The sequence below is a fragment of the Naegleria gruberi genome (genome assembly GCF_000004985.1).
Source record: "Naegleria gruberi genomic scaffold NAEGRscaffold_82, whole genome shotgun sequence".
Taxonomy (NCBI): Eukaryota; Heterolobosea; class Eutetramitea; order Acrasida; family Naegleriidae; genus Naegleria; species Naegleria gruberi.
In genome coordinates this window covers 155,969-168,824 of record NW_003163245.1, presented here as the reverse complement: position 1 = coordinate 168,824, position 12,856 = coordinate 155,969, and the positions used below count along the sequence as shown (strand labels likewise).

The 12,856-nt window shown below is 31.7% G+C and overlaps 2 protein-coding genes across 2 annotated transcripts; one reads left to right on the top strand and one right to left on the bottom strand.

The window, feature by feature from the left end:
• Positions 1–729: 729 nt before the first annotated feature.
• On the bottom strand, positions 730–9,663 carry NAEGRDRAFT_61017 (uncharacterized protein; the record flags this gene model as incomplete). The annotated part of the gene is made up of 12 exons (XM_002669428.1): positions 730–756; positions 3,363–3,399; positions 4,531–4,692; positions 4,738–5,027; positions 5,074–5,462; positions 5,503–6,705; positions 6,747–7,177; positions 7,218–7,493; positions 7,549–7,795; positions 7,819–7,917; positions 7,963–8,138; positions 9,581–9,663. The coding sequence occupies 12 exons, from the start codon at positions 9,661–9,663 to the stop codon at positions 730–732; spliced, it is 3,420 nt and encodes a 1,139-aa protein (XP_002669474.1).
• A 1,483-nt stretch (positions 9,664–11,146) lies between these two features.
• NAEGRDRAFT_82151 (uncharacterized protein) lies at positions 11,147–12,831 on the top strand. The gene has a single exon (XM_002669460.1). It carries the CDS (start codon positions 11,153–11,155, stop codon positions 12,797–12,799), a length of 1,647 nt encoding a protein of 548 aa, XP_002669506.1. The 5' UTR covers positions 11,147–11,152; the 3' UTR covers positions 12,800–12,831.
• The last annotated feature ends 25 nt before the right edge of the window (positions 12,832–12,856 follow it).

Below are 12,856 nucleotides of genomic sequence, written 5' to 3'. Positions count from 1 at the left end.
TCTAGGTATCAATAGGGAAGATCTTAATTTCAAATTAAATTTTACCATCATATCAAAATCGTTGAATAATGAATTAATTATACAGGAATTATAAATTCAATTGTTATATTCATGTCAGTAATCAGTGAAGGTGACACTTCTTTAACCTTAGTATGCACATCTCAATATGTAGACAGTCAATTCCACTGAAACTTGAAATATTACCTATCTAGATGATATAATGATGATTCTCCATAGTTACATGCATGTGTAATTGAATGTTGACACTTTTCATCTTGTTATATTTATAGAGATGGTATCCAACACAGCCAGTTCACAATATTAAATATTGAAACTCATTCTATATGACATGTTTGATGTATAGAACGGGTTTTTATTGATTGTAATCAGTTTGAAATAATTTGATGAAATTGACACTGTCTAGTCACCATTACATGACAAATAGACCATAGTTTACATTCCATCTCAGTCATTTCAACGAGTTATTGATTAATTCCACCACCATTATGTTTCTCATACGTTCTACTACAGGTTATATTTCAAGAGTGATTTCTGTGTAGATTATTATAATCGTAATACCATCCAATACCAATAAAACTCAATAGAAGAGTTAATTCTTCTCATTTTCAAATAGATTATTAAATATAGAAACACATCTAGATAGTTTCCATATCATAAAAGTCAAGCTACTATATATGGTCTTTGATTAAATTTAAAAATAGACTGCCGTTAATTACTGGAATCTTGATGATAAAGCTATTGATTGAAATCAAACCGATTATTGAATATTGATCATTGAATTGGTGAACAATCACTCTCTTGATTCTTGATACTGCTACATATTTCATATTGCATGCAAATCAACCTGATTCAATCTACAAAGGTTGGTAGTTGCACCACTACGTGGCGAAACTACCCATCCACGATCAATCAACATAAGAATCACTTCCATTCAACTCAATTTGACGGTTATAATCAATAAATCAATGAAATGTTCCTTTATTAGCAATACATATTCAATCCAATGAGTAGATTCACGTCCCAAACATTTGACTTCTCAAAGTCCATATTTCAAAAGTTGATACTGACCTGACCTTTAAATATCTATCAATATAAGAAATGAAAACATCAAATTAACAGCATTAATAGATGATAAGAAAAATAATCAATGATATAAATCTTCACTAAGTAATCTCTTAAATAACCCAAATAAATCAACTCTGAATCCTAACCAAACCCAGTAGAACCAAACCCTATATCTAAAAAAGAAAATACAGGAAGCTTAATTGAAATGGAATTGCTTGCTAGCAAGGAAAAAATGGCTGAATGTTTTCCATTTATGGGAGGATTAATCACAAGGAATACAGCAAGGAAATTAGGAGTTGTTACGAAAAAGCAAATCACCAAAATAAGAAGTTGTATTATGAGATACGTCCACCGGACATGGATTAGAAGATGTGATTTAGTACATCAGAGATAAAACTAATAAATAGACTAGAAGTCATTCAAAAAAAAAAAAAAAAGATATTGAGTTGACAACTCTATCATTTTACTATAGAACTTTGACATAAAAACAAAGATTATGCTCCAAATCACTTATTTTATATGTAATTAGTCTAGAATTGATAACACAAATTCTATACACCATTTATATACATCTATACAAGTTTAGAAATAATTCATGATACTTTCATTCAGTCAATCAGTAAATGTTCAATGTCAATATGCTTATATCCAATTGTACACTCTGTCTCAATGAAAGTATATCCAAACATCATGTAACTTTACCAGATACATTTATTCACACTGATATACATCTGGTATCAATTTTAGTGTTTTAGAATTGAATTCAATATGATAATAATAACAATCTGTCAAATTGTCATATTTCAACATATAGAATGAATACCATCTCAGTCAGTTTACAAAATATCATACTTGTATCAAATATGAATACACTTCCCTTGATGAGGAGAACAATCTGAGAAAGTTTTATATTCATGGCAACATTCCATCTAAGGTAATCAAAAGGGAAGAATCTTAATTTCAAAATTAATTTTTACCATCATATCCAAAATCCAAATCATTGAATAATGAATTAATTATACAAGAATAATACATTCAATTATTATATTCATGTCAGTAATCAGTGAAGGTGACACTTCTTTCACCTTATACACATCTCAATATCTAGACTGTCTATTCCACTGAAACTTGAAATATTACCTATCCAGATGATATAATGATGACTCTCCATAGTAACATACATGTGAAATTGAATATTGACACTTTTCATCTTGTTATATTTATAGAGATGGTATCCAACAGAGTCAGTTCACAATCTTAAATATTGAAACTCATTCTGTATGACATACGTGATGTATAGAACGGTTTTTTTATTGAATGTAATCAGTTTGAAACAATTTGATGAAATTGACACTGTCTAATCACCTTTACATGACAAATAGTCCATTGCTTACATTCCATCTCAGTCACTTCAGCGATTTATTGGTTAATTCCACCAACAGTATGTTTCTCATACATTTTAGTACAGTTTATATTTCAAGAGTGATTTCTGTGTAGATTATTATAATCGTAATTCCATGCAATACCAATAAAACTCAGTAGAAGAGTTAATTCTTCTCATTTTCAAATAGATTATTCAATATAGAACACATCTAGATAGTTTCCAGATCATAAAAGTCAAGATACTATATATGGTCTTTGATTAAATTTAAAAATAGACTGCCGTTAATTACTGGAATATTAATATTCAAAGCTTGATGAGCAAGCTATTGATTGAAATCCAACCGATTATTGAATATTGATTATTGAATTGGTGAATAATCACTCTTGATAATGTTACTTATTCATATTGCATGCAAATCAACCTGATTCAATCTACTTCTCAAAGTCCATAATACAAAAGTTGATACTGACCTGACCTTTAAATATCTGTCAATATAAGAAATGAAACCATCAAATTTACATCATTTATAGATGATAAGAAATATAATCAATGATATGAATCTTCACTAAGTAATCTATTAAATAACCCAAATAAATCAATTCTGAATCCTAACCTTACACCTTTTATTTAATAAATATTAAATTTTATAAGGTTAATCTTTTCCAATTGATTCTTAAACAATTTGACAAATTAAAATCAAATCATGATATGATTTTGGGAATGGTTTGATTGGTGATTTCTTTCTTGGTGGTCCAATATGTGGATATTGTTGGAAATCAAATGGAACATCTCCTGAATATCCAAATACATCTCCAATTCCAGCAATTATTTTCATATTTCCATTCTTGAAAATCTTTCTTACGCAATGATTATAGTAGTCAGCAAAATAAACTTGATTTTTTGAATCAACAAATATTCCTTTTGGCCAACTAAGTGTTGTTCTTGTTGCTAATTTATAATCTCCATTATATCCTTTTTTTCCTGGAATTCCTGCAATGTTTTTGATGATTCCATTGGGTAATATCTTTCTTATCACTTGATTGTCTAAATCTGAAAAGTAAATTTCATCATTGTGAACAAAGAGAGAATTAGGGTTGTTCAAACTTGTATCAGTGGCATTCCTTCCATCTCCATTGTATCCTTCAATTCCATTTCCTGCAATTGTGTGGATGATTCCATCACGATCAATTTTTCTAATCCTATTACTGAAGGAATCTGCAATGTAAATTTCATCTTTGTATTGAAATACACTACAAGGGTGTTTCAATGAACTCAATGTTGCCAATTGATTATCTCCATCGTATCCTTCAATTCCATCTCCAGCAATTGTTGTAATGATTCCATTTCTATCAATCTTTCTCACACGATGATTTCTTCTATCACAAAATAATACTTCATCATCATCAGTAACAAAAAGACCACAAGGAGAGTTCAAGTTTGCATTTACAGCCAATTGATCATCTCCATTGTATTCTGTTTCACATGTTCCGGCAATTTTTGTCATGATTCCAAATTCATCAATCTTGTAAATCAAATGACGCTCATTTTCCGAAATATAAACTTGATTTGATGATGAAACAACAATAGAAGATGGATTATACAATGATGCACGCTCATTTCCTGCAATTGTTACAATTTGACCATTCCGAAGCAATTTTCTCACTCGATCATTACCCGTATCAGCAATAAATACTTCGTCATTGGAAACAAAAATGGCACTAGGGTTATCGAGTTTTGACATTTTTTTGCTATATACTCGACTATGTTTTTTGAAGTTCGCTGGAATATTGTTAATCAAGTGAATTTACAAATTTCTTCCATCACTCTAATCTGTACTAGTTGCAATACAATAACCATTTCTATAAATTGTTTGAAATGATAACAGTGAGTTGTGGAGGATTGAGATGAATAAGGTTTTTACAACAGTTATTCCAATAAAATTTGGAAAGATTGCACTTGAAAAGTTCTCAGATTTCCAAATATTGCATTAAAATTCAGTGCTTTATTTTACAACCAAAATCACATTTACAGTCCTAAGGTTGAAAACTTATTTGATGAACTGCATCTCCTTTCTAATTTGTTTTCTTTTTTCTTGTAACTCATAGAGGAAATTTCTATCATACATTCTCACAAAACCTTTCCAGAAAATATCACGAAGGCAACATGCAAAGGCAACCAACATTAGAATGAAATAAAATTGAGGTGAGAGGAAAATTCTCCATCTCTGTGTAATACTGTAGGTTTCAGAAAGGACAGGATAAGGATACTTGATTAGATAATAAACACTTCCGTATGAGAAGACAAATGCAGGAAATGAAAGATAAAATCCAAAATAAAAGAGACAATGTACAATGGTCCAAGAGGCTGTCTCAATTGCCAACTTGAATAATGTTACAGCCAGAACACAGGAATAAACTGCAATTCCAATAGTTTGTGTATCAATATCTTGTCCATCAATGAATTTGCTATCCACTAAACAATAGTATGGAATGAAGAAACAAATTGTAGAATGGAATACTGCATTCACAATCCATGAAATGAATATTTTGGCATTGAACTATTCGAAGATAATTAATAAATTAAAACAAGTAACTTGAACTTACATATCTGTTTTTTTGTCCTTGGAAATAAAGTTCTGGATACTTTTCAGCAATATAATCAGGTACATCTCTATCCATAAATGCGAGGGCAACAATTGGAAGTCCAGTGAAAATTGTGTTATAGAGTGCTATTGTCCAATTATCATGAAGTGAAGCTCCTGAATAGCCATTATAAATATTGAACCACAATTGAGTTAAGAAGAAGAGAATATTCTTGTAGAAAACATAAACCACCAACTTGGAAACTCTTCTATAGTTCCATCTTCCATGAACGAGTAATAAACGTTTGAGGAATCTAAATTGGCCAATTGCATAATCTGAAGCATTGACAGCTTGTAAACCTTCCATTCCTGAAATTCCAATTCCAACATTGGCACTTTGAATCATGCTCACTTTAGAAAGTTAATTATTAAAACTGTGTTTTGAACTTACCGTCATTACTACCATCTCCAATTGCCAACGTTACACAAGTTACATTATTTTTGATTAACAATACAATGTCAGATTTTTGCTTTGGAGAAACTCTGCAACAAATAACTGATTTGCATTTGATACTCAAATTAAGGAATAAATTTCGTAAACTTGTACGTTTGTCACCATGTTGATCTTCATCCAAAATGGTCAATAGCTTTTCTCCTTCAACAACAAGCCCTAGGGACTCTGGAGAAGCATCTTCATAGAGACTCAAATTCTTCTCAAAGAAAGATCGAAGTTCCTCCAGTGAGCTTCCATCCACAATCAATACATTCATTCCATAGTTTAGCAAGTCGCATGCATATCCAATATTAATTGCAGTTTCCAACTTGTCACCGGTTAACATCCAAATATTAATTCCTGCCTTTCTCAAATCATAAATTGTTTCTCCAACTCCTTGCTGTAATTTATCTTCTATTGCAGTAGCTCCGACAAAAGAAAGATTTGTTTCAATTTTAGCACCCACTAGTTCAATAGTTTCTTGACGGTTTTCAATTGAAATTTTTGCCATTTCATATTCTTCTCGCCAAATTTTGAAAGCTTCTTCATCTAGGAAACTTTGAGCACAAATCATTGTTCTCAAACCTTCATTACCAAAATGATCTAAATGTTGAATTGTAACCTTTCCGTATTGCTCTCTGGACTCGTTGCAAAGTAATCTAGAGACAACAGAGTCAGCACCCTTGGTCATTATCAATAATCTTCCTTCTGGATCTTTAACAATTACTGATTGTCTTTTTCTATCACTCGAAAACTCAATAACCTCTACTAATGTGTATTCTCTAATTTCCTTTAAAACTCTTATGGTTATTGTGTTCATTGCTTTGTTAACTAGTTCTACACCTAAATATTTTGCTGCCTTGACAAGTGCTGCTTCATCTGGAGATGAAGATTGATAAACAATATCGTTATCATCATTTTCCTCTGGAATAACTGTATTACAAATGGCCAACACTATGAAAAAGTTCAATAAATCTGCAGAGTTTTCCTGTTTCACCCATGCTCCATCATTAATTCTTTCATCGTAGAAATGGAAATCAGAATTTCTTACATGAGCAGGTCGTTCATCCACAACCTCTTGTCCATGTTTCCTCGCTGTTATTCTAGAAATTTCTGTAATACCTGTTCCGTACATAATTCCAGAAACTGAAAACTTCATAACTATTCAATGTTATTACACTAAATTCCAATTGCATACTTACAGTCCATCTTATTTTCCGTTAATGTTCCAGTTTTGTCTGAGAAGATGTAATTGATCTGTCCCAAATCTTCATGCAATGCTGAAGAACGTACTATGGTAGGAGTGTCCGTTGTCTCGTTATACATTTTCAAATCTTTGCTTATCATCATGGTTTGGAAAAGTTTTGCTGTTTCAATTGAAACATATAAAGATATTGGAATTAAATCAGTCAATAACAACAGAAAAGTCCAAAATCCTTTAAATCCATTCCATGCCAAATAGTCCATATTAACTTTCTGGTCACTGAAAATATACCAAGCGTCTGTGTTAAAATAGGTCCATGCAATATATCCTCCATCAAGTCCAAGAGCCAGCATGATTTCAAAGGCAAATACTAGTAAAATTAATTTGTTAATCATTCTTTCAATTTTGCTAATCTTGTGAGGAGTTGCTCTTTACTAATGTTAATAGAATGAGTGTCATGTCAACTTACTTGGTGTTCATCATTAACTTGGTATCTGATCCTGTGAAAATTGAAATTCCAATCATGAATTCAGTATTTTTCAATGATGATCCTCGTAAACAAATTTGTTCTGTATCCAAAGCAATTTGTTTCTTTTCACTATTTAACATTAATGTTCCTTCGAATTTGTACAATCTATTATTTGGTTTTTCACATTCCACAATCATCCTACTATCATTGAGTATTTCTGCAGATTTAAGGGAAATTGTCTCACTACGACACTTTTTAATTTTTAAATTACTCTCCCTAAATATATTTCACAAAGGTTAATTTCATGCTTAATTTTTTAGCATTCACTTACCCATCCAAACCAGATGTTTCCACATAGCATAATCCTTGATTGTGGCTCGATGAAAGTAAAATTAAATCACAAGGAAATGCTTCATTATTTTCCACTCTTAAAATGTCACCAGTCTTGATATCTTTCCACAGAACATCCACAAATTCATCTCCCCTCAAAACATGAGCTCGTTGATTGTTTGTTACCTTGTCAGAACTTCTTCTTGTATAATCTTCAAATGCATCCTTTATCATTGTTACAAAAAGAACTAGTTTCATTGTTAGAATTCACATATTACAAACATACCAAAACACAATGGAACTGAATTGGTGAATTGACCAGTCGGTGATAAAGTCGGAATTGTCTGCAAAATTGCCATAAATAAGAAATCTTACAAATCATAATTCAATCCAACAATTTCCACCAAATACTTACAACAATTAGCAAATCTCTGAAATTGTTCAATCAAATTCTTAAATAAAAAATTCAAATAGGTATACTTTGTTGTAGTGATTTGATTCTTTACATATTTATACTTGCTATTCGATTTCTCATCATTGGCATAGACAATTCTCGTGTTACTATCTTTACGATCCTTTCTGTCATCATTACTCTTCAACAATAATCTTCTTTCCTCCTCGACATTAACATCATCTTCTTGTATTATCGGAACAACATTTGCTGATGTAGAATTGTAATTATAATGAATCGTCGAGTTGGTACTCAGAAAACTCGTCCTCTCATCGGAATCGAGCTATACATCCATTCATTAATGATGATGATGATTATGAATATATTATCATCATCAGCAACCCATGAGAATTATTAACCAAGGAAAAGAAAATGTGAACAACTCACCTTCATGTGAATCGGAATTTTTTTTTTGATTTTTTGAAAATCGAAACAAAACAGAATATGATGAGATTTAAAGGTTTGTGGAACTCCGTTAAGAAACCATTGTAATCGAGTTTGTTTTTTGGGGTATTAGGTTGGAGAAATATAATGAAGATAACATTGTAATAATGATATGGAAGATTCAGAATTTTGAAAATTATGGAACTGTATTGGAGGATAACGTTAAATTTGATATCAATTAGAAAATAAGAAGTGACGATTTGGATTTTCACAATATTGTCGGTACTCTCTCAAACCATCAAAGCAGTTTGCTTTGAAATAAAACTAATCACTATTGAGAGTTCAACAAGATTTTTATTTAAATCATTGTTATTGTGAACCACTTCTATTAAGGACTTTCCAGAAAAACTGTAATTCAATTACAAAATTCATTTTCATGCATGTGAAATAAATTAAGAGAATTTTAAAAAAAATGAAAAGAAAGAGAATTGATTATGAGGAAGAAAATTCCGAGTACGAAAACCCTTCTTCGGAAGATGATGAAGATTCCGAAGATGATTATGCTAGAATAGGGAAAAGAATAATTAATGGTGAAGAATATTATGAGTACGATAAATACAAGGATAAATTATTTGGCACTACGGATGATATTTCAGAGGAAGCTTATGATATACTTGCTGATTTCGATGCTGAATCTGATGGAAATAATGAAGATGAAGATTATTATCCAACAGCATTGACTAGAAGATTGGATGCTCTCTTTTTAAGTATCGGAAGTGGAGTAAATCAGATTTGTTTTAGTGAGAATCCAAAAGATAGATCTGATATATTGAGAATTATTATTGAACAATCCAATAGGTATCATGAGTGTCCATTCTCTGTTTATATTATGGGTAGTGATGATGAGAATGAACACCCAAGAAGAGGAAAGAATGAGCCGTTTCTGGAATATGTTAAACGATGCACCACAAAATATGATGCCAATATTATTGATTTTCTGACAAGATGCAATAATAGATTTAAATTATTTGATTTGTATTATGGAACTATTATATTTAGTAGTAAGAACCTGGATTATGATGAGGAAGAGGAAGAGGATGAGTATGATGAGGAAGAATTGCCGAAAATTATTGATTTGTATCATTCAGAAACTGGTAAGCTATTCTGTAGAGAGCTATTAGTTGAAAAGAAAGGGGACATTTTCAATGAACATTCTTTTGGAGCTGGTAGATTGTTGAGTAAGCCAGAAGATAAGATGGAAATAACTGCTACAATATGCATGGTGATTGTTCCCAAACAAGCTGACATGAAAAATTACAAGTTGTCATTGTAATATGTGCAAGAGTAATAACATTCCAATCTGTTGAAATGTAGTCACAACTCTTTTTAGCAAAGTTGATCAAAGTTTCACATCAGTTTTTCCAATTTTGGTCAGCATCTCTGTTACTAATGTTGTTGAATCCAAGCTGCAAAGAATCATTTCACTTATTTTAATATTTCTTGACAAAATGGTTGTGATATGACTTTAAATATTGGTATGAAATCGGTTAGGAAGGTTGCTTGTCTATCCTGTCATACATGTAGTTGCAAGGAAAGCAAGACTAATTTGTTGTTGGTGGAAGGCTTGATGATTCTCTTTGTTAGCTGTTGATATGAATTAACAAGAAGAAAACTGTTGGTAGATAACATCACTGGGATGTATTTATTGTTGTGGTGATGAAGATTAAAGAAGTAGATGATGAATGGTTAATGTTAGGAAGCATGTGAAAATTCAACTTGGCAAATTATGGAAAATGCTCGAAAAGCATTGGCAAATCACCCATCCTGATGAGGTACGATAACAAATCTTCGTCCTCCTCACCAAGTTTGTTCAAAGGTGTTTTTCGCTTGCTGAAATTAATTTTACTTACATCTTCTACAGCTCTTCACTTGCTCGAAGGAAAGTTTTGAAACTTTCTGGGGTGATGTAATTGATGATGTAGAACAAGGAAATGTTGTTCTTTTTGTTCTACATGTTGTTGATGTTGATGAAAATTATAAAATTAAAATTGATGGTCATCTTCTTGAAATAAAACGGTCGCATCCACTTTGTTGTTATATTCTTGATGATTACTCATAACGATGAAGGTTTCCAGCCATGAATCCACAAAAAAGTTTTTATAAATTTAATAATTGCTTTCCAAAATCCGCAATTGATGATAGAATTGTCTAAAATCTAATAATGGTGCTTCCATATTATACCTCCATGTTCTGCATCCAATCGTTTTAAATGTTATCAAGTATTGCTGTTGAAAATCACCAACTGAGAAAGAGTTGGATTTGTTGAAGAATTTTTCTTTTTAAAATTTTTTATCAATTTTACCACTGTTAAAACAATCATCAAAATATTGTTAATACCAAATTGTTATTGGTTTTGCAGAACAATAAAACACTACCAAAATCATTAGATGTGTAGGTTTGACGTTGGCACATGCAAGATGGCCTAGTATAATTATTCCTCATCACGCGAGAAATCATCACGTCCGTATCATTGTTTAGAAATTAATGATTTGTTTCAGACCTTCTATTTACGTTGTAGGTACTTTTAATTTATTTGAAATCATCAACTCGGGATACATCACAAACAAACATTACCCACAACAGTTTTGCCATTTTCATTTTCTCATGATAGGATATTGTTCACAAACAATCAAAACCAACTTAAAATCTTCAACGTAAACAATATCACAACCAAAGCAAAAAAACAAACTTTAAACAACAATAAGATTCAATGGTTGCAAACACTCCATTCAGTTCACTCTTTCTTCATTATACTGGTTGTCCACTCGTGGCCAAATCATCACTTTTGGGCATGTTGAGAAATTATAGAGAGAGCAAAACGATGCAATCAATCGAAGAAGATTTGAAGAAGGCAAGTGACAAGAAGGTGAAAGCAATCTTGTATGTACAGAGAGCATTCCTGGAAGTACAAGCTGCTCATGAAAAGGAAGCTAAAAGATCAATGGAATTGGCTTTGGAAATGGACGAAAGTGTGGGAAATGTTTATGTTTTCTCATATTTGGAGGCATGTTGTCATGCTATTGCATGTGATTTTGATCAAGCTACTAAACTATTGATCAGGACTAGAGACTTGTTGCAAGATTCAACACATGCTCACTTGAAATCCGAAATTGAAACTAAAGTTAATGCATGCTGTGAACAAAACAAACTAATCTATGAGAAGGTTTGGTCTAGTTTCTTCTCCAAGGCACCATCCACTGGTTCACTAATCAGTGCTGAAGAGTTGGATTTCAACATTGCAGTTTCACTTTACAATTCCTGCCAATACGCAGAATGTGTTAAAATCATTGATGACATTTATCTAGCTGCTGATTCTAAAGCTGTTGCCTATTGTTATTATATGAGAGGATCTTCCTACTTGTTCATGAATAGTGCAAGTGAGCAATCCCTTAACGATTTGGAGAATGCTTACAAGTTGGATAAACAAGAAGAAACTGGAAGAATCTTAAAGATGAATCAAGATCTGCTCAAGGATGAAACCAAGGTCAACAAGATGTTCTACAAATTGATCAATGATGAAATCATCTATGCAGTCTTTTCCTACCTTCCAATTTATTCAGTCATGCAAGTTTCCTCCACCTGCCGTTTGTGGAGACATTTGGCAGCTAAAAGTTTATCCAGACGTGATTATCTTGACATTTCCTATGAAAACTTTATCAACAATATCGATTCACACTTGAATGCATTCAACTCCACCAAGGGAAAATCCGAAAAACCATTACAACCTTATCACATCTTTGACCAAGTCATCAAATCTTCATTATTCGATTTCTATTCTGAAAATGTTATGGACAAGAGGGTTGCCATTACTGAATATGCTTTCCATTTTGATCCAAATCCTGTAGTTTGGATTAAGGATGTCTACCATGAATATATCAGTTATGAAAAGAGATTTTTGAAAAATGTCAAAGTCTTGCACATTCCATTGTATACTTGGTTTAAGGACGAAGTTCAACTAAACAAGTTTTTTGAGAAGAATTGCAGTAACGTTGAAGAATTGGTTCTATTTTCTCCTCATTTGGAAAGAGAATTGGAGAATGACAAGCTTAAACCAAAGGCTGTGATGGATGTCATTTATAGAATTCCACAATGCGTCAAGAAAGTTACTTTTGATTTTGTTTTATTAGAAAGGGACTTTCCAGCTGATGTGTGCTCTGTACACGGTCTGAAATTCCCAAAATTGGACTATGTTAATGTAAATGACAACAGAGCAATTATTGAAAGATTATTCCAACCACATTTTCCAAATGTTGAAGTTAATCCAATTGAATTCCGTTCTAACACTTATTATAAGAGAGATTATCCTTATAGAATTGTTTATTACGAAGAACCAAAACCATTTATCCGATTGTATTAGTGATGTGATAATAAAATAAAAAACAAAATATTACAAAAACTCAAGTTTTAGGATATA